At 56.9% G+C, this 21,546-nt stretch overlaps 8 protein-coding genes across 8 annotated transcripts; 7 read left to right on the top strand and 1 right to left on the bottom strand.

Moving 5' to 3' along the window:
• Positions 1 to 5,030: 5,030 nt before the first annotated feature.
• On the top strand, positions 5,031 to 5,580 carry PHYSODRAFT_315387 (hypothetical protein; the record flags this gene model as incomplete). The annotated part of the gene is made up of 3 exons (XM_009529657.1): positions 5,031 to 5,171; positions 5,231 to 5,299; positions 5,437 to 5,580. The coding sequence occupies 3 exons, from the start codon at positions 5,031 to 5,033 to the stop codon at positions 5,578 to 5,580; spliced, it is 354 nt and encodes a 117-aa protein (XP_009527952.1).
• A 2,983-nt stretch (positions 5,581 to 8,563) lies between these two features.
• PHYSODRAFT_407090 (hypothetical protein) lies at positions 8,564 to 8,713 on the top strand (the record flags this gene model as incomplete). The annotated part of the gene is made up of 1 exon (XM_009529658.1): positions 8,564 to 8,713. A coding segment is annotated over one exon (150 nt), but the record flags the coding sequence as incomplete, so codon positions are not given.
• A 1,161-nt stretch (positions 8,714 to 9,874) lies between these two features.
• Positions 9,875 to 10,695, top strand: PHYSODRAFT_315388 (hypothetical protein; the record flags this gene model as incomplete). Its single annotated transcript, XM_009529659.1, has 4 exons — positions 9,875 to 9,909; positions 10,053 to 10,218; positions 10,303 to 10,422; positions 10,528 to 10,695. The coding sequence occupies 4 exons, from the start codon at positions 9,875 to 9,877 to the stop codon at positions 10,693 to 10,695; spliced, it is 489 nt and encodes a 162-aa protein (XP_009527954.1).
• Positions 10,696 to 11,635: 940 nt separating this feature from the next.
• Positions 11,636 to 13,804, top strand: PHYSODRAFT_360713 (repeat-containing protein; the record flags this gene model as incomplete). Its single annotated transcript, XM_009529660.1, has 1 exon — positions 11,636 to 13,804. The coding sequence occupies one exon, from the start codon at positions 11,636 to 11,638 to the stop codon at positions 13,802 to 13,804; it is 2,169 nt and encodes a 722-aa protein (XP_009527955.1).
• Positions 13,805 to 14,636: 832 nt separating this feature from the next.
• On the top strand, positions 14,637 to 16,097 carry PHYSODRAFT_503134 (hypothetical protein; the record flags this gene model as incomplete). The annotated part of the gene is made up of 2 exons (XM_009529661.1): positions 14,637 to 15,511; positions 15,569 to 16,097. The coding sequence occupies 2 exons, from the start codon at positions 14,637 to 14,639 to the stop codon at positions 16,095 to 16,097; spliced, it is 1,404 nt and encodes a 467-aa protein (XP_009527956.1).
• A 1,334-nt stretch (positions 16,098 to 17,431) lies between these two features.
• On the top strand, positions 17,432 to 18,631 carry PHYSODRAFT_499442 (hypothetical protein; the record flags this gene model as incomplete). Its single annotated transcript, XM_009529662.1, has 2 exons — positions 17,432 to 18,216; positions 18,301 to 18,631. The coding sequence occupies 2 exons, from the start codon at positions 17,432 to 17,434 to the stop codon at positions 18,629 to 18,631; spliced, it is 1,116 nt and encodes a 371-aa protein (XP_009527957.1).
• A 242-nt stretch (positions 18,632 to 18,873) lies between these two features.
• On the top strand, positions 18,874 to 19,960 carry PHYSODRAFT_499947 (hypothetical protein; the record flags this gene model as incomplete). Its single annotated transcript, XM_009529663.1, has 3 exons — positions 18,874 to 18,984; positions 19,039 to 19,182; positions 19,247 to 19,960. The coding sequence occupies 3 exons, from the start codon at positions 18,874 to 18,876 to the stop codon at positions 19,958 to 19,960; spliced, it is 969 nt and encodes a 322-aa protein (XP_009527958.1).
• Positions 19,961 to 20,070: 110 nt separating this feature from the next.
• PHYSODRAFT_559466 (hypothetical protein) lies at positions 20,071 to 21,408 on the bottom strand (the record flags this gene model as incomplete). The annotated part of the gene is made up of 3 exons (XM_009529664.1): positions 21,163 to 21,408; positions 20,909 to 20,952; positions 20,071 to 20,629 (listed from the first exon to the last, which is right to left on the bottom strand). Exons 1-3 carry the CDS (start codon positions 21,361 to 21,363, stop codon positions 20,071 to 20,073), a joined length of 804 nt encoding a protein of 267 aa, XP_009527959.1. The 5' UTR covers positions 21,364 to 21,408.
• Between the last annotated feature and the right edge of the window lie 138 nt (positions 21,409 to 21,546).

The raw sequence follows: 21,546 nt of genomic DNA on the forward strand, positions 1-21,546 counted from the left end.
ACAAAATCTTTATGGAGGGTCGCCTCGCTGAAAGGGCGCACGCGATTGACTGGGGTTGCAGAGGAAACGGCACCTTGCTTCGACGGAAGCTGATCTGGAAAGAGTTGGACTATGAATATCTTCGCTATATCTTACGAGGGATGCGCTTGTTTGAAAGTATCCGAAGGTGTCGTCGAAGGTAGTGCCAGGTTGGCATGCACGTTGTAGTGGGTACATGTAAAACAAGTAAAAGGCGCTTGTTGTACATGTCCAAGCTTTCTGCCAGGTGGGGCGACCGAAGGCCACGATGTTGCCGTGTCAGGCTCTATTGGTAACATTGATGAACTTGAGCGAGCCCTTATCCTGAAGTCTACGCTACTCAGTGTGGACTACGGTTGGTCAACAGCTGCGATGAGCTGAACGCCCGTACGTTGGAGATCGACTGAACGAACCTGACCTGTTAGGGGATATACCTCCTGCGCCGCTCAAGCCTGTGCAAACGTCGACAACGATCCGTCCATCCGACGGTACAGCTCCCGCTAAGCTTGCACGTCTTCACGCAGCTCGTGTGGGCATGCTCCAAGCCGATATTTTCAGGGCATGACCTATCCATATAATATCAAATCTACTACTATTTGTGCTGTAAAGCTTGAATTTCTGCTGAACACCACTCGGTCATGTACACTAACACTGCTGTGTTGCGTCATGGTGGGAAACGGTGCCGACGTCGGATACTATGAATATATATGTACTTCAATGTGGGCACTCAGTGAAGAACTGGTGCCAAGCAAGCAATATTTGTACGATCCAAACTTCTACGTATCATTTTCATTCACATTTACCAGATTTTTGCCTAATACCATTGCGCTCAATAGTAAATCTACCACTCTCACGACCCAAAGCATGTTGGTAAGAGTGAAGCACCATGTCGCCATTGCTGAAGCACGATGTTGGCGTAGGGTTCGAGTAGCGTCCCATCCATGCTAACGTCGAGCGTGGCGTCTGTATCTAGGTTCGGCATCATGCCCCCCTTGCGGTCGTCAACCGTGGCGTCCGATCAGCGTGCCCACCTTGCCAGCTCCGAGCGTGGCGTCCAGGTCAGGGTCCGGCATCATACCCTCCCAGCGTGCCGACCGAGCGTGGCATCCACGTCGGGGTACACAAACGTGCCGACCATGCCGTGGTCGCGCGTGGCGTCCACGCCGGGTTCCGCCATCGTGCCGTCGAGCGTGGCGTCCTTGTCGGGGACCGGCAGCATGCCCTCCGTTCAGTCGTCTGCCGTGGCGTCAACGCCGGGGTCTGGCAGCGTGCTGTCCGTGCTGGCGTCGAGCGTGGCGTCCACGTCGGGTTCGGCAGCATGCTGTCCGTGCTGGCGTCCAGCGTGGCGTCCACGTCGGGTCCGGCAGCATGCCGTCCGTGCTGGCGTCCAGCGTGGCGTCCATGTCGGGTCCGGCAGCATGCTGTCCGTGCTGGCGTCGAGCGTGGCGTCCACGTCGGGTTCGGCAGCATGCTCTCCGTGCCGTCAGCGTGGCGGGCCGCAGCATGCCGCCCTAGCCGTCGGCGAGCGTGGCGTCCGTGGCGGGGTCCAGCAGCATACCTCTTGTCGGCGAGGTTTGATGACGGAGCTGGGTAGCGGCTCGCAAAATGGAAAGTGAACTCGAAGCCGCGAATTTCAAAACTGCGCGCGGGGGGGTCTACTGACGCGATCTTTGCGTCGTCCAATCACATGACGGTCTACAGTTCCGCCAATCACGCGCGCACCACGCAGGATTCCGCCAATTACGCGACGGCAATGCAGATCTCCGCCAATCACAACACGAAAAAGCCGAAAAAGCGAGCCCAAAGGAAAATAGCCTGGGCTCAGCTTGGCGCATCCTACTTTAACTTCAACACCAATTAGTACCCCTAAAAATCGTTCAGATGCTGGCAAAATGGAGGGGGATGGCCTGCGAGGCCTTGGCGCCATTGCGTACATTCTAGTTCATATTCCAGACGTGGTTCTACGCGTACTAGCGCCACCCTCAGTAGTTCCGCTCGTGCCGCGTCGTGGTGCGCCCGCAGCCCACGGAATAGCTCTAGACCACCATCGCCGAGATCGACGAGTGTGAAGTCCTCACACATTTGGCTCGTCGCGGCCGTGAACAGGCATGGGCTGTTGGCCCCAACGACCCGAGCACGACCCAGATTTGCACCCAAGTCCGAAACAAGCGCAGCACGTGAAAGCACCCCGCCGCTACGATTATGGGGGATCGCAGAGCTCATGATACAGGCGCCCGTGCTTTAGGTAATGCAGCGACGAGTGCCCACCACACCCGCACCCCACGCGTGCATCGGCACCTTCCCTACACTACTTACTGACCGCTGCAGGTGGCATTTTCCCACCACGTAATGTAACCTGGTCGCTACCACCCGGCCACACGGCCTCGGGGCAGTTGTGATCGACGTAGCGCTGTGAGAACACTGCATTAATTGACCGTAACGCTTGGTGGAAGGGCCAATCATGCCCGCTATACCAACTTACTATGTACTCAGGATTCGTACTCAATCAGTACAGATTAAATTCAAATCTGAAACAATGCGTATCAATCGCGTATAAACCTGTGTTAGCCGTCTGATGTCGTAGTCATCACGATGGCTACTTAGCTGAGGTCTACACCGTTGTGGGCATCGTGATTTGGTGATCTTATGATGCTCACCAAACCCCTACTTACTTTTTAGTCTAGATTGGCATCCCGTGGGTACCTAAACCGCGCGATCATGTCAGCCGAGTTGCGCTAACATGAGCAGGTTGTGACTACTCAGGTTAGCGCAACTCGATTGGCATTTCCGCGCTATGCAACATCGCAGAGACGTGTACAACGGTTCTTCTGGTCCAACCTGGTTACCAAATCACTTACTTCGAAAGACTAGCACCTCTTTCTATGAAGTTGCAAGTCTTGACCGCAGCGCAGCCAGACTTCCATTCTTATATGCTAATAAACCCATTATTGCTTGGGATTAGTGTCGTTGGGTCGGACTCGCCCGTCGCTACCGACGCCGATAGGTATGCGTTTTGTGGTCATCCCGACCCAGTGCCTACAAATGAAACATAAGTCACGTAGTTTTGTAAAATACCGAATACGCCATCCACCTCCATTTTGCCAGCATCTGAACGATTTTTAGGGGTACTAATTGGTGTTGAAGTTAAAGTAGGATGCGCCAAGCTGAGCCCAGGCTATTTTCCTTTGGGCTCGCTTTTTCGGCTTTTTCGTGTTGTGATTGGCGGAGATCTGCATTGTCGTCGCGTAATTGGCGGAATCCTGCGTGGTGCGCGCGTGATTGGCGGAACTGTAGACCGTCATGTGATTGGACGACGCAAAGATCGCGTCAGTAGACCCCCCCGCGCGCAGTTTTGAAATTCGCGGCTTCGAGTTCACTTTCCATTTTGCGAGCCGCTACCCAGCTCCGTCATCAAACCTCGCCGACAAGAGGTATGCTGCTGGACCCCGCCACGGACGCCACGCTCGCCGACGGCTAGGGCGGCATGCTGCGGCCCGCCACGCTGACGGCACGGAGAGCATGCTGCCGAACCCGACGTGGACGCCACGCTGGACATCTGCACTGTCGGCACGCTGCCGGACTCCGCTCCTGGATGACAGCACGCTCGGTGGAATCCACCGCCGAGGTGAAGCCAATTGACGGCCAGGGCGACTTGCTGCTCGACTCCCGCTCGACAACGACTCGGAGGGCCTGCTTACAAAGCCCAACGGGGGTGGCACGCTTGACGACCGCACGCACGGCATGTTGGCGGACCCCGCCGCGGACGTTATGCTCGCGGACCTCCCCGCGGACGTCATGCTAGTCGATGGCAAGGCCGATATGGTGTCGGCCCCCTGCTCATTAGACTGCACGGATGGTATGGTGCGAATTCTATTGCGGTCGGCACGCTGGGCGACTGCTGCTGCCGATCGCGACGCCAACGGCAAGCTTGACTCGGTAGGGCGGCATACCGGGCCATAAGCCGACACCACACTTGCCACGATTGATGATGGCATTACCCGCATCCTGCCGACGGCGCCCTGGTTGAGCTACGTCGCAAAGTATTACTACTAGTATTGAACTTATCTGAGACGAGTCGGTTAAATATGCTGTAAGATATTTTATTAGTTAGCCACCATGGTAGCTGACACTACTACTATCACTTCAACTACTACTTACTATTAGCCGTAATATCCAGAGAACGCATCTCGCTGTGGAGATTGCTGCTCTTCTCCGTAGATCAGTCAAGTTGCCACACGCGTCAAACATGACCTCCATAAGCTGTTCTTGGCAATGATGTACTAGTTACTAGTAGACGTTGGTGAGGCAAGCCTCGGGCGTGAGAGGTCTTTTGCGGGTAGAGCTGGGAATATGACTCAAACAACAGCGCCTTTCGGCTCGGTCTACCTCATCTGGCCGAGCCTGCGCCAAACTTTCAGCAAAATTCAGTGCACATCGCCAGCGATCACAAACTCCTGCTACTATCACGAACTCCGGCCGCTAGTGAATCGACGGGAGAAGCAGCCTGCTTCGCGTGTGCACGCTGCTTAGCAGCATGCAGAGATCTTTCAACGATAAGTACTGTACTACTGTAGTACATGTACCCGAGCGGGAAGTTGAACTTCAAGCAGATCTTCAACGGACGCGGTAAGATATTGCGTAAGTTTCATCAGCTTTAACGGGTTTCAAACTGTTTCGGCAGCATTACCCCTAGCCTTACCCGAACCTCCCGCGATATGACTGGCCAAAATTGAAAAGGTGCAGTTGAGCGACCCTTCGACTCGATCGGGGCATTATGCCCCGAACGAGGGGGTCTAAACACACCGTGTTTTGAGAAGGGCATCGTTTGGGGCAGAATGCCCCGGTTGCACACGAAAGGGTTAATGTTCCCCGAACTTCCTTGAACATTTATTTTTAAAATGTTCCCCTAAGGTCCTTGGACATTTATTTTTTAAATGTTCACCCAGACCGTTGGCCATCCTCAAGTCTTACCTGCTTTATCCATCTAACCAGCTCATTCCTAAATCGCGGCGATGACACCCAAGCGCAACTCGATCAGCAACTGGAAGAAGCAAGAAGTCATCAACTGGATTAATACCGTCGGCGAAGGAGTGCCATCGCGAGCATCGGCGCACTTCCGTTCGTTGGGGTGGGACTTCGACCCGGCCGCGGCGGTGGCGCCAACGGGAGGAGATTTTGACTGCACCGCCAACGCGGAGCTGGAGGTCGTAAGCCAGCACTGGGGCACCTTGAAGATCTTCTACTGGAGGCGATAGTGCTGCGCCAACTCAAGAAGGAGAAGGTGAAAAATTAGAGTGTTTAAAGCAGCCGTTTGCTCATTTGAATACATTAGCATGGAATAATAAGATACGGCCTTGGTGGTCTATTTTGTTGGTTTGCACACCAGGGTAATGATTAATAGGGATATTCATATTTCAGCGTCAGAGGTGGATAGCTGCACAGGCACTTAAGCTCTACAGTGAGGTCTCTGACGGTCAAGTTCGCCTGTTCGAAGCTTCACCACACTGGATCAGCGGATTCATGAAGCGCTATGACTTGTCGCTGCGTCGCCTACGAACCTGACGACACTTACTGACGAGCTGCCCGTCGGCCGAGCGGTCTCGTACATGAGATACCTTCGTGATCACAAGGGCGAGTTCAACTTCCGCCACACGGTTCTCATGGACCGCAGTGTATTTCGAGGATGCGCGAGAGCAAAGTCAGTGAATTCGCCGATTATCTGCGTGAGGAACTCCCGGAAGGACTCCCACCCGAGCGAGACATTGAGCACTCCGTGCAACTGAAGCAAGGTGCAGTCCCGTCCTCCAGACCTCCGTTTCGGCACGCACACGTTGAGAAAGCAGCCTTACAAGTTTTTGTTGACAAGCTTTCGCAGAAGAAGTGGATTGAACGCAGCTCGTCCCCGTGGGTCTCCAACATTTTCGCTGTACCCAAGCGCGATCCCGTGACTGGCGAGCTGCCGACGAAGATTCAATGGGTGCGGGGTGGTGATCCTTCAAAACCCGTGCGCTGGGTTATTCCATTATCGCTATGTGAACTCCGCTACAGACATTCCCCGTATTCCCATTCCCCGGATTGACGAGATCTTTGACCGACTGGCTGGCGCTCATGTGTTCACGCTTATTGACTTAGCCTCCGGATATCATCAGATGAGAATGGCGTTTGACTCGCGTCAATACACCGCCTTTCGCGCTGGGTCAGAGATCTACCAGTGGTGCGTGGCCCCCATGGGCCTGGCAGGTATGCCAGGCACGTGGTCGCGCTTAATGCGGCGGATCTTCGAGAACAAAGAGCTCTCTGCGTTCGTAGTCGTCTACTTGGACGACATCTGTGTGTTCTCCAAGAACCGAGCCGAACACTTGCAGCACTTGCGTCGCGTATTCGAGATTTTGCGGAGCGAGCAACTTTACGCAAGACCCAGTAAGTGCCATTTTGCTCAGCCTCAGATCCGTTTCCTCGGACACATCGTCAGTGGGGAAGGAGTTCATGTTGATCCAGACAAGACAGCGGCGATTGCGAACTGGACTCGACCACAAAACGTGAAAGACTTACAACGATTCCTGGGACTCGCTGGGTACTACCGACGATTTGTGCAAAATTACACTGATCTCGTTCTACCTCTCTCTGACTTACTGAAGAGCACGACGGAGTGGGTGTGGGGCTCTGAACAAGAATTGGCCTTCAACACTATCAAGACGACACTCATCTCGGCACCAATCTTGCGCTTACCCGACATGACCATGCCATTCCAAGTCACGTCGGACGCTTCGAAGATGTGTGTGGGTGGTGTTTTCAGCCAGCAAGTTGATGGTTTTGATCACCCAGTCTGTTTCTACAGCCGCAAGTTATCAGACACGAAGAGCAAGTGGGCCGCGCACGAACAGGAGCTCTACGCGATAAAACACTGTCTAGGGCGATGGCGATTCTATTTGCTCGGAGGCCACTTCGTGGTCCACACCGACAACTCTGCGTGCCGTTGGTTCTTGCACCACTCCAACTTGTCTCGTAAGATGACTCGCTGGCTTGAATTTTTCGGCCAGTTTGATTTCGAACTTGTGCACAAGAAGGGAACGTCAAATGTCATCGCCGATGCTCTCTCTCGACCACCAGTATGCGTCACGACGGTTGGTTCGTTTGTCTTCCGAACACGATTTCCTACTCGAGCTGCCAAGCTTTTGATCGAGGGACCCGAAGCTTTTGTGCCGTCGCCGAACGCGTCACTGATGGACGTAACGTGCATCGGGCACGCATCGCTTTTGGTGGTGGGGGAGGATGAGCAGTTCGTACGAGCCATCAAAGCGGCGTACGCGAAGGACAAGGGCTGGGTTTCCATCATACAAGGGCTGCAACGCCAAGAGCAACGGGTTTCGGAGAAGTACGAGCTTCTAGAGGGCGTTCTTGTGGTGAAAAGTCCGGATGCTGTACGTGTGCTCCGTGTTCCTCAAGTGGATACGATTTTACTTCGATTGATGCACGACTTTCATGACGCTGCAGTAGTTGCCCACCCAGGCGTGGAGCGGACAATGGTGGCGATGCGTCAGTATTTCTGGTGGCCGGCATGCGCGAGCATATTGCCCAGTATATTTCGACTTGCGAAGCTTGTGTGCGCCATAAGTCTGGATCTCGTCGGCGCAAAGGTCTTCTGCAGTCGCTTCCGGTTCCTGAACATTGTTGGCAGCACGTGACTATGGACTTTGTCACGGCACTGCCACTGAGTGAGGGGTTTAACGCAATCTATGTGGTCGTGTGTCGGCTGTCGAACAGACCTTGCTACATTCCGACTACCAAAGATGTTGACGCCAAGACTACAGCTCGTTTGTTTTTCGACCACGTGCGTTACTACTCTCTTCCTGAGTCCACCGTTTTCGACAGAGACCCCAAGTTTACAAGCGAGTTCTGGCGTGAGTTGATGACGATCATGCAGGTGAAGCAACGAATGACTGTGTCGAAGCGAGTTCAAGCCGACGGACGTAGCGAACGGCAGATTAGAACGTGGGAGGACAGTCTCCGGTGTGTCGTCTTTCATTATGGTGACAATTGGGTGAAGATGCTGCCGACTGAGGAATACGCGCATGCGACGTTGGTGTCGACTTCAACTCGCATTTCCCCGTTCGAGGTAGATTGTGGACGGAATCCTCGCTCACCGATAGTCCTGGCAACTTCTGGCAACCTGGCACAGAACATGATCCGATCCCGGCAAGAAGTGATTGAGTTGGCTCAGCGCAACATGCGAAAGAACGTCAGGCGTATACTACAACCGTGGGCGACAGCAAGTGCAGTTCGACGAAGGTGATTTGGTGTACGTGGATGCTGGGCCTAAGCAGTGAGCTTGGCCAACCGGATTGCGACCCCGAGCGCAACCCTGCCTGCCACAAGCTACTGCCGAAGTGGTACAGCCCGTTTCCTGTGGTGGAACGCATCGGTGAAAATGCATACCATGTCGCTCTGCCATCGTTACCTTGCCCGTGGACGTCACGCTACGTTCAACGTGGATCAACCCAAGCTTTCTGTCGACGTCTCAGAGATTTTTCGTGGTCGCCAGATCACGAAAAGCGCTCCTTGCATGTATGACGAAGATGGCGAAAGAGTGTATGTTATTCGAGCGCTACTGGACCAGCTTCGCCAAGGTGGACGCAAGCAGTACCTCTGCTCATGGGTGGCCCTGCCTGAAAGCGAGAACTCCTGGGAGTTCGAAGATGAAATCAACTATGTCAGCCACTGGGATGCACTGCTGAAGGACCTCAAGAATAAGCAGCGCCGTGCTCCGCCGACCCCCAGACGCAGTTAAACCCGGGGAGGATATAATGTTCTCAAGACCCAGTTGCTGCGCTGAGACTGAGACTGAGATGGCATCCTCAACTTCAAGTCGTGTTCCTGCCATCGGTGCTGGCTGCTGCTACCGAGCGTGCGCACTGATCTCCATCTGTATGTTTACGAGCGGAGCTCTTGGCCAAGTTTCCGTTTAGCTGTTGCTTTGCTTCGTTAGTTTTTGCTCATTCTGTATTTTGCTCAATACAACTCAGAAACTCCGAACACTTCGTGGTCCAACATTATAGCCTCCATCCCACAGGCGCGTCGTACACCGTCAAGCCACATCGATCAAGTCGGTGTCTCACTTCGACCCACCAACGGAGGTGTTCCATGGAGCTGCTATCCGCGTAGATCCGCCCAAACACCGGATGACACCACTGCTTGGTATGCAAAGTGCTGCAGCAGCCGGATTCTCCATCTTCTCATACAAGCTCACCTTGCTCTTCTATCGCCTTTTGGACAATTATCCATATATATGGATAGGAGGTAATATTTTGACGAAGCAGCAGGCATTCGAAGGTTTGTTGTGTGGAATTTATATTGACAGCGCTGAGATGCTTGTTGTTGGGGCGAAAAGCCGTGAAGGTAGGCGGCTGTTGCCCCGAGAAAGAGGGAACGGTGTGGAGCGTGTTGTAAACGCGCTATTTTGCTTGATGTTTGCAGGCTCCACGAAGCCTGCACAAAATATCCAACGCCAATATGATTCAAGCTTTCATTCATAAATCTTCTTGCGCCAGTCGGCCGCTGCCGATGCTGCGTACCAAGTCGGTTGGTGCGAGCAGAAGAACACCATTATTTTGCAAGAAAATCACTTATGGAGTTGGATGCGCTAAAACGTCAATCTACAGGCCATTGTTCTCCTAAGCTAAGATGGGTAGACGACGACTTCGCTTTTGTCTATTGTCGTGTTTTAACCCCCCAACGACCACGCTAACTTAAGTTGTTGTCAGCAGTCCCAGTACTTGTAATGTATAGCTCTGGCAATGTGACTTGCTAACTTGGGCACTTTATCCAATCCGCGGGTGATATTTATGATGAAGTTGTAATGCCAAATACTACAGTAAGCTATGCAACGTACTGGTACGCGGGGCTCTAGTAATAGTCCGCCTTCGCGAAGGTCTAGTAGTATTGTACTGTTCACCTTCGATTCAGATTGGTCCCTTCACCCAAAGTGGGTCCCTTTTGCAATTTTCCCAATTTGAACTGGACGACGCGCTGGACAGCACCCACGGCTACTCCTACTCCCTGTGGCGAAAGCTCCCGACGTTCGGAGAGGCCGAGGAGTTCCTCCACGCCAATGGGGTCATTGTCAAACGTCTGGCCCAGCGCCATAACGGAGAGCTGACGTGGACGGCCTACGACGTCATGGACCCGGACGTGAATGCGTTCGTGGCGTTCTGTGACGGCTGCGCTCTCCGCAACGGACGCGCCGACTGCACAGCGGCTTACGATGCGCTGTTCCCGCACAACTAGGCGTGGAACGAGGTGAAGGTTCTGCGAGACACCTACGCCACCTCGAACCGGGCGGAGTACTCCGCTGCTCTGGTGGTCGTAAAGCGAGCCGCCATGGTGTACCCAGGCAGAAGCCGGCCCGTGATCATCTTCACGGACAGCGAGCTGCTAATCAACACGATGGAGAACTTCATCCACAAGTGGCGCCGCAATGGCTGAATCAATGCCAACGGAGGCCCCGTCAAGAACCGCGACCTCATTCAGGCAATCCTGCGAGTGGCTAACGGCCGCGTCATGATGTTCCGCTACGTGCGGGCTCACACGGGGCGAACCGAGTGGGAGTACTCGTGGAACGACAAGGCCGACAGCATGGCGCGCGAGGCTGCCCGCGATTGGGACAACGGGTACTATTGAGGTGCGACAGGATGCGTGTGCTTCAGCGACAAGCTCCGTATGCTCGTCTTGGAGACGAATAGGTTCAAGCTGACAAAAAGCTGTTGCTGTACATGTGCCCGTTATTGACATGCGAGGATGAATGTTGCTGCGTCCAAATACACATCAAAAGCTCTGTTTGGCTTGATATTCGCGTGAAAAACTGCAGAACAGTCGATGTTGAAGCATTCGACACCGGATCTGCTGGTGGATCGTGCGGTCCGCTCCAGTCAAGAGAATCAACAAGTCTGCTGCGTTGCCTCGACGTTGGACGTTGGCGCAAGTCCTGCGACGACCACCGAGTGCTCGCTGTCCCCATGTCACGCTTGTGACCGCCATCGTGGCCAAACCCCATCGCAAGATTTCCAATCCGCCTACTGCCGGCGCCCTCCACACATGTCCACCGACTCTTGTGTCCCAAGCAAGACAGCGTTTCAATACCGCCCGCGCGTTGGACATCGCAGGCCGGTCGTGAACAACCTTTGGGGCTTTCCGGTTCTGACTCAGAGCAAGGCGCTGAGCGAGGCATCGCAAGTTAACTCTTCCAGAGCCAGAGTGTTTCTGCCGTTCGACGTCCATTTTCCAGCTGCAGCACGGCTGTGTGTGCCTGCAGCAGCCCCAGCATACTCGGCCCAAGTCAACACATCCCGCCGCCGCGCCATCAGCTTCCCATTCATCGGCTGTACTCCACGGAAGGGCCAGGCTTGCAGACATTGCAGGGCCAGGCTTGCAGACATTGCAGGGCCAAAGTCTGCGTTTGTGCTCTCCGTCGGGCACATCAAAGGATCTGCCTGTCCGGATAAACGACACCTCGACAGCTCGAGCATCAACGACGGACGAATGTTCTGCTCTCGCCATCAACCGCGCGACCCGCTCGCTCACTGTGAAGAATTCTAGATAGGCAGCACTTTGACAGCGCAGGATGAAAGTGCCAGCAAGCCTCGTCGTGGCCGCGTTGGCTGCGCTGAGCGTCAACGCCGAGTCCAAGGGCTCGTACAGTTTGACCTCCGGGTCGGCGGACTCCGCCGAACAAACGCTCCAGACGACGTCGGGCTCTGGTTACTCGGCCGAGTCTTCCGCCGAGACGAGCGCTTCGTCCCTCGAAGGCTGGGATGTTACTTCCACGGAGGGATCGGTCACTGAGTCCTCGGCCGAGACGAGCTCGTCCTCGCTTGGGGGCTTGGATGTCACCTCCACCGAGGGCTCCACGACTGAGTCTTCGGCCGCTACCAGTTCGTCTTCTCTTGCTGGCTCAGAAACGACCGAGGGCTCCTCGAGCTACTCGACCGAGTCTTCTTCGAGCTACCCAACCGAGTCGTCCGCGGAGACCAGCTCCACTGGTTCATCGCTTGAGACGAGCTCGACCGGTTCGTCGCTCAAGACCAGTTCGACCGAGACCAGTACTACGGGTTCGACTACGGAGACGGGCTCGAGCACCGAGGAGAGTACGTCGGACGGTACCTTCACGGACGAGCAGAAGTCGATCTGGATCGAGCGCCACAACTACTTCCGCATGACGGCCTTGCCATGGGCAGCAGGAAACATGCAGCGCATGAACTGGGACGACGACCTCGCGAAGGCCGCCGCCTCTGCGGCCGCCAGCTGCTCGGCGTCTACGACTACGGGCCTCAACGTGTTCGAGTCCACTTCCACGGATCCATCGACGGTAATGGAGGAGGCGATCAATGACTGGGTGGTGAAGCCAGCGCTCTCGAAAATTGGCATGGTGGTTCCGCCCTCCAAGGAGGGCGACTCTGTGGGCGCGGGACTCTACAACTCGTACTCGCAGGTGGTCTGGGCCTCGACGACTAGCGTCGGCTGTGCCATGGCCAGTTGCTCGGGTGGGTCGATGGTGGCCTGCGAGTACTCGCCCGCAGGAAACGACGGCAAGTCCGCGTGGTACGTCCACGCTGCTCAGGCCACGCAGTGTCCGACCGGGACGACGGCCAGCCACGGCCTGTGCATTGTCGAGGGAGACGCGGCCAATGACCTCATCGCGCCGATCCCCGACGGTAAGTGGTCGTTCCAGGTCTACCCGACGTTCGTGTCCGACATTATGGCGACCATCCTGGAGGCGGCCAGGGCGAGGGATGCTGCGGGCAGCGCGCCCGCGATTTCTGGTGGATCGGCAGCGTACCAGTCGTCGTCCCCCTTCAGCTCGGAGGAGTCGAGCTCGGACACTGAGCAGACCTCGAGCTCGACCGAGACTTCTTCAGGATACACGACCGATTTCTCCGCTGAAACAGGTTACTCCGGTCTGGGCAGCGGCTGGGACGTGACCTCTACTGAGGGCTCTGCCACGGATTCGTCGGCCGAGACGGGCTCGTCTTCGCTTGGCGGCTACGGCGTTAGCTCTACCTCCGGATCGTCGGGCTACTCGGAGTCATCTGGGGAGACGACCTCGTCCTCGCTTGGTGGCTACGATGTCAGCTCCACCTCTGGATCGGACGCTACGACGCAGTCTTCTTCCAGCTCGCTGACTGAGTCCTCTGGCCTTGGCGGCGGCTGGGATGTGACGTCCACCTCGGGCTCGGCTGCCACGACCAGCTCGGCTTCGACGGAGGGCGTCGCCTCCACCTCCGGATCGACCATGGAGACGAGCTCCTCTTCGCTTGGCGGCTACTCTTCGACCGAGAGCTCCTCGAGCTCTTCATCGTCGGAGGCTACGAGCTCCGGTTCATCGACCGAGACGAGCGAGGACAGCGAGCTGCCAGGTAAGGTGAAGCCTAGCTCGGCGAGTGGATCGTCCTTCAAGAACCAGGCCGAGTCGCCGTCGACGTCGACGTCCACGGGGTCGACCAAGTCCGGCGGAGACTCGGCCAAGCAGGAGTCGACCGAGCAGGAGGAGTCGACCAAGCAGGAGAGCAGCACTCCCACGTCGGCCAGCTCGGGTGCGACGACCACTGTGTCGGCCAAGAACGCGTCGGGTGGCGTCAAGTCGGGAGGATCGACGATGTCTGCCGCTGGCGTGGCCGGCCTCATCGTGCTCGGTGTCGTGGCCGTGGCTGCCTTCATGGTGTTCGTGAGCTACCGCAAGAACCAGCAGCGCCAGCGCGACATCATGCGCGACGGCGGCATCCATGTCATTTAAATACAACGACAATGTTGAACTCCATTTGAAGAGAGAGAAGGAGCCCGAACCTTACGCAATCGATAGCGTACGCAGTGCCTCGCCCGCGGTGAAAGATAGAGTGAGAGAATAAAGGAGACCGACCTAGGCGGCGAGGCCGGCCACCGGCAAGACCAGTCAGTCGAGCATAAAGTGAATCCGAATCCGGTTTTGAGTTACCGGTATCTGATCCTTTGGCTTCGCAGAGCGCAGAGCAATGTCAGGATCGAGTGCAGTGATGCACCGCATCTGTTGCCGTTGAAGTCCACCAGCTCAATGCGGGGAAGCGGGCAGTGGCACTCTCGACATTGCTGCTGTTCGCTCTGTCAACTCGGTGCACCGCCAAGTTGGCAGTTCGGTGGGATATCCAAGGCCCCATCTAATGTTAGTCGCTGCCCACGCGATCGATCGTCACGTGAGACGAGAGCTCGATTCAAAGCCAAAGCTGAGCACGACGGCCCCTCCACGTCGTTGGCTCCGTGCCGAGAGATCCGGTGGCGACTGAATTGTTCACGCCGCTCCACCTAGATATCGACTCCAAGTCTTCCGTCGCGCTTGGAGTGGCCTTCGAAAGCGGTGGCCAAATTGTGGCGGGCGGATTCCTTGAAATGGCCCGTCGATATGAAGTTGCGTAAAAGCCTGCGCCAGCTGGGGGCTCGAACGCCAGATGTCGAGTCGAGACCAGGTCTCCGTTACGGGACTCCCGTAACGGGAGTCAGTGTGCCCCCGCCGAGCTTCTCCACCGCTTCACACTCGATTTCGACCGCGTCGGACTAGCAGAGTACAGCGAACACATACACACACACACACAGGTATGAAGGTGGCCGTGGCGCTCGCCTTCCTGGCCGCGGTGGCCAACGCCGCCAGCTTCAGCGCCGAGGACCAGGCCATCTGGATCGACCGACACAACTACTTCCGCACCACGGGCCTGCCCTGGGCCGCGGGCGACATGCGGCGCATCGGATGGAGCGACGACCTGGCCACTAGCGCCGCGTCCACAGCCGCACAGTGCTCGGGTGCCTCCGCAGCAGGAGTCAACGTGTTCCAGTCGTCGGCCAGCAACTCGTCCTCCATCATCGACGAGGCCATCCAGCAGTGGGTCGTGGAGACGTCCATGACGACGCTCAAGACTCTGCCCCAGCCTGGCACCGTCGGCGTGGCCGTCGGAACGGGCGTGTACAATTCCTACTCGCAGGTGCTCTGGGACTCCACGACCAGCGTTGGCTGCGCCACATCGAGCTGCTCCGGTGGAGACATGGTCGTCTGCGAGTACTCGCCCGCGGGCAACGACCCGTCCTCGCCCTGGTACGTGCACGGCGAGACGGCGTCCGACTGTCCGTCGGGCACCACGGCCTCGCAGGGCCTGTGCATCGTCGAGGGCGACGCGGCCAACGACCAGATCGCCCCCATCCCGGCGGGCAAGCAAACTTACGAGGTGTACCCGGCCTACGTGGCCAACATGCAGACGCTGCTGATTGAGGTGGCTCGTGCCATTGCCAGCGGATCGACGACGACTACAGGATCGGCCACCCAGTCCGCCCCCGCAGCTACGACGGCCGCCTCAACGGACAGCGCGATTCAAACGGCCACTACTCCTGCCCCGGCCACTTCGTCGAACTCGCAGGCGTCTTCCTCTGGCGATGACGGCGCGGCCACCAAGACCGGATCGACCAAGACGACCACCACTTCGTCCTACTCGTCGCTGGAATCGGGATCGGGATCGGAGCCTTCAGCGGCCACCAAGAGCGGCAAGACGACGGCGTCTTCTAGCACGACGGACTCGTCGTCAGGTACCTCGAAGGCCACGAAGAGCGGCAAGTCGACGACAACAACGTCTTCGTCCACGACGGATTCGTCCGAAAACGACACTGCCACCAAGCAGACCTCGCAGACGTCGAACTCAGAGGCGTCCTCTTCGGATGAGTCGGCACCCGGCACGGTTAAGGCGAGCTCGGACACGGGATCGACGTTCACGAACCAGGCGCCCTCGACGACGACGGAATCGTCGACCAAGCAGAGCAGCACGGCGTCGTCTACGGAGCAGACTTCAAGCAGCGCGGCGACCGCCCCCAGCACGGCCAGCGCCGAGAGCGCGAGCAGCATCACCAACAAGTCCAGCACATCTGGCGGCGGTGGCATCTCTGCTGCCGGCTTTGCCGGTATGATCGTGCTGGCCGTGGTCGGTGTCGCCGCTTTTGGCGTCGTCATGAGCTACAAGAGGAACCAGCGGCGCCAGCGCGAGATTATGCGCGACGGCGGTATTCGGATCATTTAAGCTAGAACTGTGGCGCTTCCACGATGGAGACACATGTGATGAGTCCCGAGTTAGCACTCGAAGCGGGTCTCGATGGCAGCAATAGCGGCGAGATCAAGGACGCTGAAAGCTGTAGTCGAGGCGGTTTGGCTTTAGTGCAGTGCAGTCTAGTGCAGTCAATCCAGTTTTGTTCGTATTTGCTAGACGCGAGTGTTTTGTAAAGCTGGTAAGCTGCAGCAACTCTCTCTACCTACAAGCTTTGGGCAGGGGTTAAAATACATAATGTACTCATTGACCTCAATTGCCTACAATTTCTACTCAAACCTCACGCATGCCTTCAACGAGCGAGGAGAAGAAGGATGCACCTGCAGATCCTCTTGCGTATCGATACCAGTCAATTCAACTTGCGATGTTGAAGTCTTCACCAAAGGTTATGTAGAAGTTCATCCGCTCCTACACCGCTGTAAATACTCCATCTCTAGCCAATTCAGACAGCCTCGATTTATTGGAACTCGGAATGGCCTGACCGTTTTTTTTTCGAGGAACATGCTTTGCACAAAGCTGTTTAGCATGTTCCGCTTGCTTGTTTATCAAAGTGACATTGGACTCCAATTTGGAGAGACGATCTCCCCCGCCAAGTTGAAGATGTGTCCAAACACCCACCGAAGTGTCGAATCTGAAGATGCCTAGAATCTAAAGTGCGACGACTGATGCATGTAGCAGTACCGGTATCCACATGTAACAGCGAATTTCCACTCCCGGTCCGCTTCAGACCACGCTTTCGAGAGCGGTGCTCGGTGGACAAGTGTGTCCGCTCTGTAAGGACCAACTGAGACTTTCGTGTCACCTGTTGCGTTGTTCCCCAGTCGCACCTGCCCCCCATTTGGCTTGGCTTGCGGAACAAGCTGACCCGAACTCGCAACAGCTTGACAGCGAGCGACAGTCACGCGATGCGAGTTTGCGCTTGAATTTTCAGACACAGCGTTGTGCCGTTCACCAAGAACGCTCGCGTCGAACCCAGGGACAAAATACAGTTTGGCCAACCTTCCCTCTCGTGATGAGATCGTCTCCACACGTGGATCTCCTCGGGAACAAGGCCCGGTCGCACTTGTAAAATGTCGGACTGAAGCCGTGCTTGAGCGCCAGACATTTCGGCTGTGGATTGTTGATTCGGTTGCCGCTTGGGCTAAGTCGCAGGATTTGAGGTGCCAACGAACGGACAGGAAAGGAATCGAGGAAGTGCTGGCTGCCATGTGGGGCCGGATGTGCGACGCCCCGAGAAGACCACAACCAATTTCCTCTCGCTCAGCACACCGCGTGCTGTGCTGCAGCTCTCGATATTTAACAGCACCCCCATGAAGTTGTCAAACGGGCTCGCACTCTCGGCTGCGGCTGTCGCAAGCGTCAGCGCCGAGAGCTTCAGCGAAGCGGACCAAGCCATTTGGATCGACCGCCACAACTACTTCCGCACCACTGGTCTGCCATGGTCGGCCGCTAACATGCGCCGCATCGGCTGGGACGCCGATCTGGCGACCAAGGCGGCCGCCACTGCGAAGGCGTGCTCGGCCACCACATCGACAGGTGTGAACGCCTTCCAGTCGACGGCCACCAGCGCGTCGGACGCTATCGACCAGGCCATTCAGCAGTGGGTCGTGGAGACGGCCGTGACCACGATCAAGACGATGGCCCAGCCCGGCTCCAGCGGTTTGGAGGTGGGCGTCGGTTTCTACAACTCGTACTCGCAGGTGGTGTGGGCGTCCACGACCAGCGTCGGATGCGCGACGGCGACCTGCTCGGGAGGGGAACTGGTGGTGTGCGAGTACTCGCCGGCCGGAAACGATGGCAAGTCTCCCTGGTACAAGCACGCGTCTCAAGCGTCCGAGTGCCCCGACAACACTGTCGCAGCTGGAAACCTCTGCATTGAGGAAGGCGCCGACGCCAACAACCAGATCGCGCCGATTGCCGCGGGTGACTACACGTACCAGGTATACCCGTCGTTCGTGGCGGATATCCAGTCCATTCTCATTAACTCTGCCCGCGATATCGCCAACGGCTCAGTCCCTCCGTCGACGGCGACAAAATCGGACAACTCTTCCACTCCGGAAGCGACGACAGCCACGCCTCCCACGACCAAGGGCGCGTCAAAGATGTCGACGAAGCAGGGAATTCCGTCGTCGTCATCCTCCTCCTCCTCTTCCTCGTCAACGGTATCGCAGGACGACAGCTACCTCCTTCCTGGCAAAGTGAAGCCTAGCTCGGACACCGGCTCCACCTTCCAGAACGAGGTCAAGCCTCCGGCAGCTCAGGAATCGGCCAAAACGGCACTGAAGTCCACGACTTCGAGTGAAGCCACGACCACCAAGGAGCAGACCGAGTCTCTGACGACGAGCACTGGAGAAGGAGGCGCGAAGGCACACGGCATGTCAACCCTCGGTATGGTCAGTATGTTCATTCTCGGTATTGCAGCGGTGGCTGGCATCGTCATGTTCGTCCACTACCGCGTGTCCACTCAGCGCCAGAACGACGTCCTCCTCGACGGTGGCATCCAAAGATAAGCTAAGTAGCCGCAACTTTTTCCCCCTTACAGTCAGGGACTATGAATTGTCCTCTCTAGCCTAGATTTCCGTCTACTCGAGTTCCGTTCGCTTTAATCGATTGAGGCTTTTTAATCGGTGTGGCCTTGTCGGACATGGTGCGAACCACGTTGAAGCTGTTCGAGGAAAACGCAAACCAAGAGCCCATTTTAGCATTTTAGGTCTCGTCGCGTCGTGGGAGCTACCGTCTTATTTGTGGCACCATGTCGTGCGGCTTCACGCCGGACCTTGCGCGCATGCTGGAGCAAATGGCCGTGGAGAAGGAGCGCCATGCCGCCGAGGCGCAGCAGACTCTGGCAGAGACGGAGCAGAATGTGGCACGCGTCAAGTCGAAAATGGATAAAGTGGTCGACAAGCAAGACGCCCAGAATGGATACGACTGGACCCGGACGTACGAGAAATGGGAAGCGTGGGAAGACCCCGAGGAGCTGGCGAGGCAGGAGCAGGAGGCTCGGGAGCGCAGCGAGCGCGCCGCCAAGGCGCAGATGGGCTGCAACCACGACCACTCGGCCGTGAGTTTAGATGTGGTAATATCTTGATAATTAGATGTGGTACTGAATATTATTTGTGGTACAGGAGCAAAAGCTGATGGACATGACCACGCAGGAGAAGCTGGGGGCCTGTGACGAGTTCCGGGTGCTGGGCAACCTCTTCTTCAAGCACGGACAGTATCAGAGGGCTGCGTTCCACTACCACAAGGCGCTGGTGTACTTCGAGTACGTCTTCACAGACACCGAAGAGGAAGAGGCTCAGGCGGACGCGTTGAAGTTGAAGCTGCTGCTGAACTTTGCCGCGTGCCGACTCAAGACGATGCACCTGGACGACGCTGTGCATCACGCCAACCAGGCGCTGGAGATTGACGCAGACAATGTGAAGGCCTTGTATCGTCGTGCACAGGCATACAGACTCAAGGACGACTTCGACCTCGCACAGCAGGACATCGCTCGAGCCATTGAGCTCTCAAAGGAAGCGGGCGGTGCGCAGTCGGCGGACGCGCAGTTGGTGCAGGAGAAGACGTTGCTGCAGGCCAAAATGCTCGCGTACAAGCTGCGGACGAAGCAGGTCTCGGCTGCGATGTTCGGCAATGGAGACAAGCCCAAGCCTCTAGGGGGGCACTACATCTCCGGACTTCGAGCGCCGGATGCCAACGCGATGTCGCTCAACTTGTCGAAGGGACCGATGTCAGCTTCAGTGTCGTCGAGTGGCGATTTCCCGAGCTTGGACACCTGGCAGCCCTCGACTCGAGGCTTGAAGGAGCTGCAGACGCTGATAACGCAGCTCGACGGATAGCTTGGGTGGGGAGAGAGCTGAAAGAAAACGTAAAGCGAATTATATTCTATAGGTTGTACTATCGCAAGTAAGAGAGGCTGACTCTGCGGTCACACGTTCAAGGGCTTGATCTAGTCCTCGAACTTGAACGAGTTGGAAGCCATGCTGATGGCGCCACACATGTACGTCGAGCGCTTGAGCTTGTTCTTGCCCTTGGTGAAGTCCTTCCCGCGCGTCTTGAGCAGCTTGTTGTTGGCCTTGACACCGACGCCGTCGGCGCCGAACGTGCCTTCGTAGCTGTTGTCACGCAGCGAGTCGTCCACGATCTTCTGCGACCAGAACTCGTCGTCCACGCGCTGGAACGGCGTGCCCGCCGACTTGGCCTTGACGGCCACCTTCTCGATCTTCTTGGGCTGCCACTCCAGCGCGGCCTTGGCGGCCTGCTCGCGACGCGCAGCCTCCTTCTTCTGAGCCTCCTCGTCCTCAGACGAGTCGGACGAATCCGAAGAGGAAGAGTCCGACGAAGAAGACGAGTCGTCCGAGGAAGAGCTGTCCGAGCTGGACTCGGCCTCCTTCTTGGCCTTCTTGCTGCTCTTGCCAGCGGCAGGGGTCTCAGCCTTGCGCTTGTTGGTCTTGGGCTTCTCCCCCTCTTCCTCGTCAGAAGAGTCGGAGGAATCCGACGAGTCCGAGCTGGACTCCTCCTTCGCAGCAGCCTTCTTCATGTCCGCAGGAGTAGCCTTCTTGGCCGGCTTCTCTTCCTCCTCGTCCGACGAATCGTCCGAGTCCGACGAGCTGCTCTCCTCCTTCTTGGCAGCCTCCTTCTTCTTGGGCTTCTCCTTCTCCTCCTCCTCCGAGTCGGACGAGTCCGAGCTAGAGCTAGAGCTGGAGCTGGACTCCTCCTTCTTCTTCTCCTCCTTCGCCTTCTCCTTCGCCTTGGGCGCCACCTTCTTGGGCTTCTCCTCCTCCGACTCGTCGTCCGAGTCCGAGTCCGAGTCCGAGCTCGACGACTCCTGCTTCTTGGCCTTGGTCTTCTCCTCCTTCTTCTCCTCCTCCGAGGACGAGGAGGAGGACGAGGACGAGGACTCTCCCACCTCAGCGGGCTTGCTCTTCTTCTTCTCCTTCTCCTCCTCCTTCTTCTCCTCCTCACTGCTGCTGGACGAGGAAGACGAGGGCGAGGACGACGCCGTGACCTTCTTGGCCTTCTTGGTCTTGGCCGCGTCCACCACGGAGGCGGCCGGCACCTTGGCCTTCTTCATGCTGCGCTGCGTCAGGTAGAAGCTGTAGACCTCGAGCAGGTCGTGCTCGCTCTTGAAGGCCTTGGGCTCCAGCTTGGCCTCCTTAGCCAGCGCGGCCGCCGCCTTCTTCAGCCCCGCGCCCGTCAGCAGCGCGTGCACCAGCGGGAAGACGTCGCTCGCCACCACCATCGCTCTGGAAGAATTATGGCCGTCCGTCCGCCCAGCAGCAGCGTCACACCACACGACGTTTGTCGGCCACGCACCAGTGGCCAATCATGAAAACCTTTGAAATGACATTCACGCATTCGTTCTCACAGGTACTTGTTGAAGGCGGCGAAAAATAGACAAGCTTTCGTCAAACAGGACTTTTTG

This window comes from Phytophthora sojae (assembly GCF_000149755.1).
Source record: "Phytophthora sojae unplaced genomic scaffold PHYSOscaffold_4, whole genome shotgun sequence".
Lineage (NCBI taxonomy): Eukaryota > Oomycota > Peronosporomycetes > Peronosporales > Peronosporaceae > Phytophthora > Phytophthora sojae.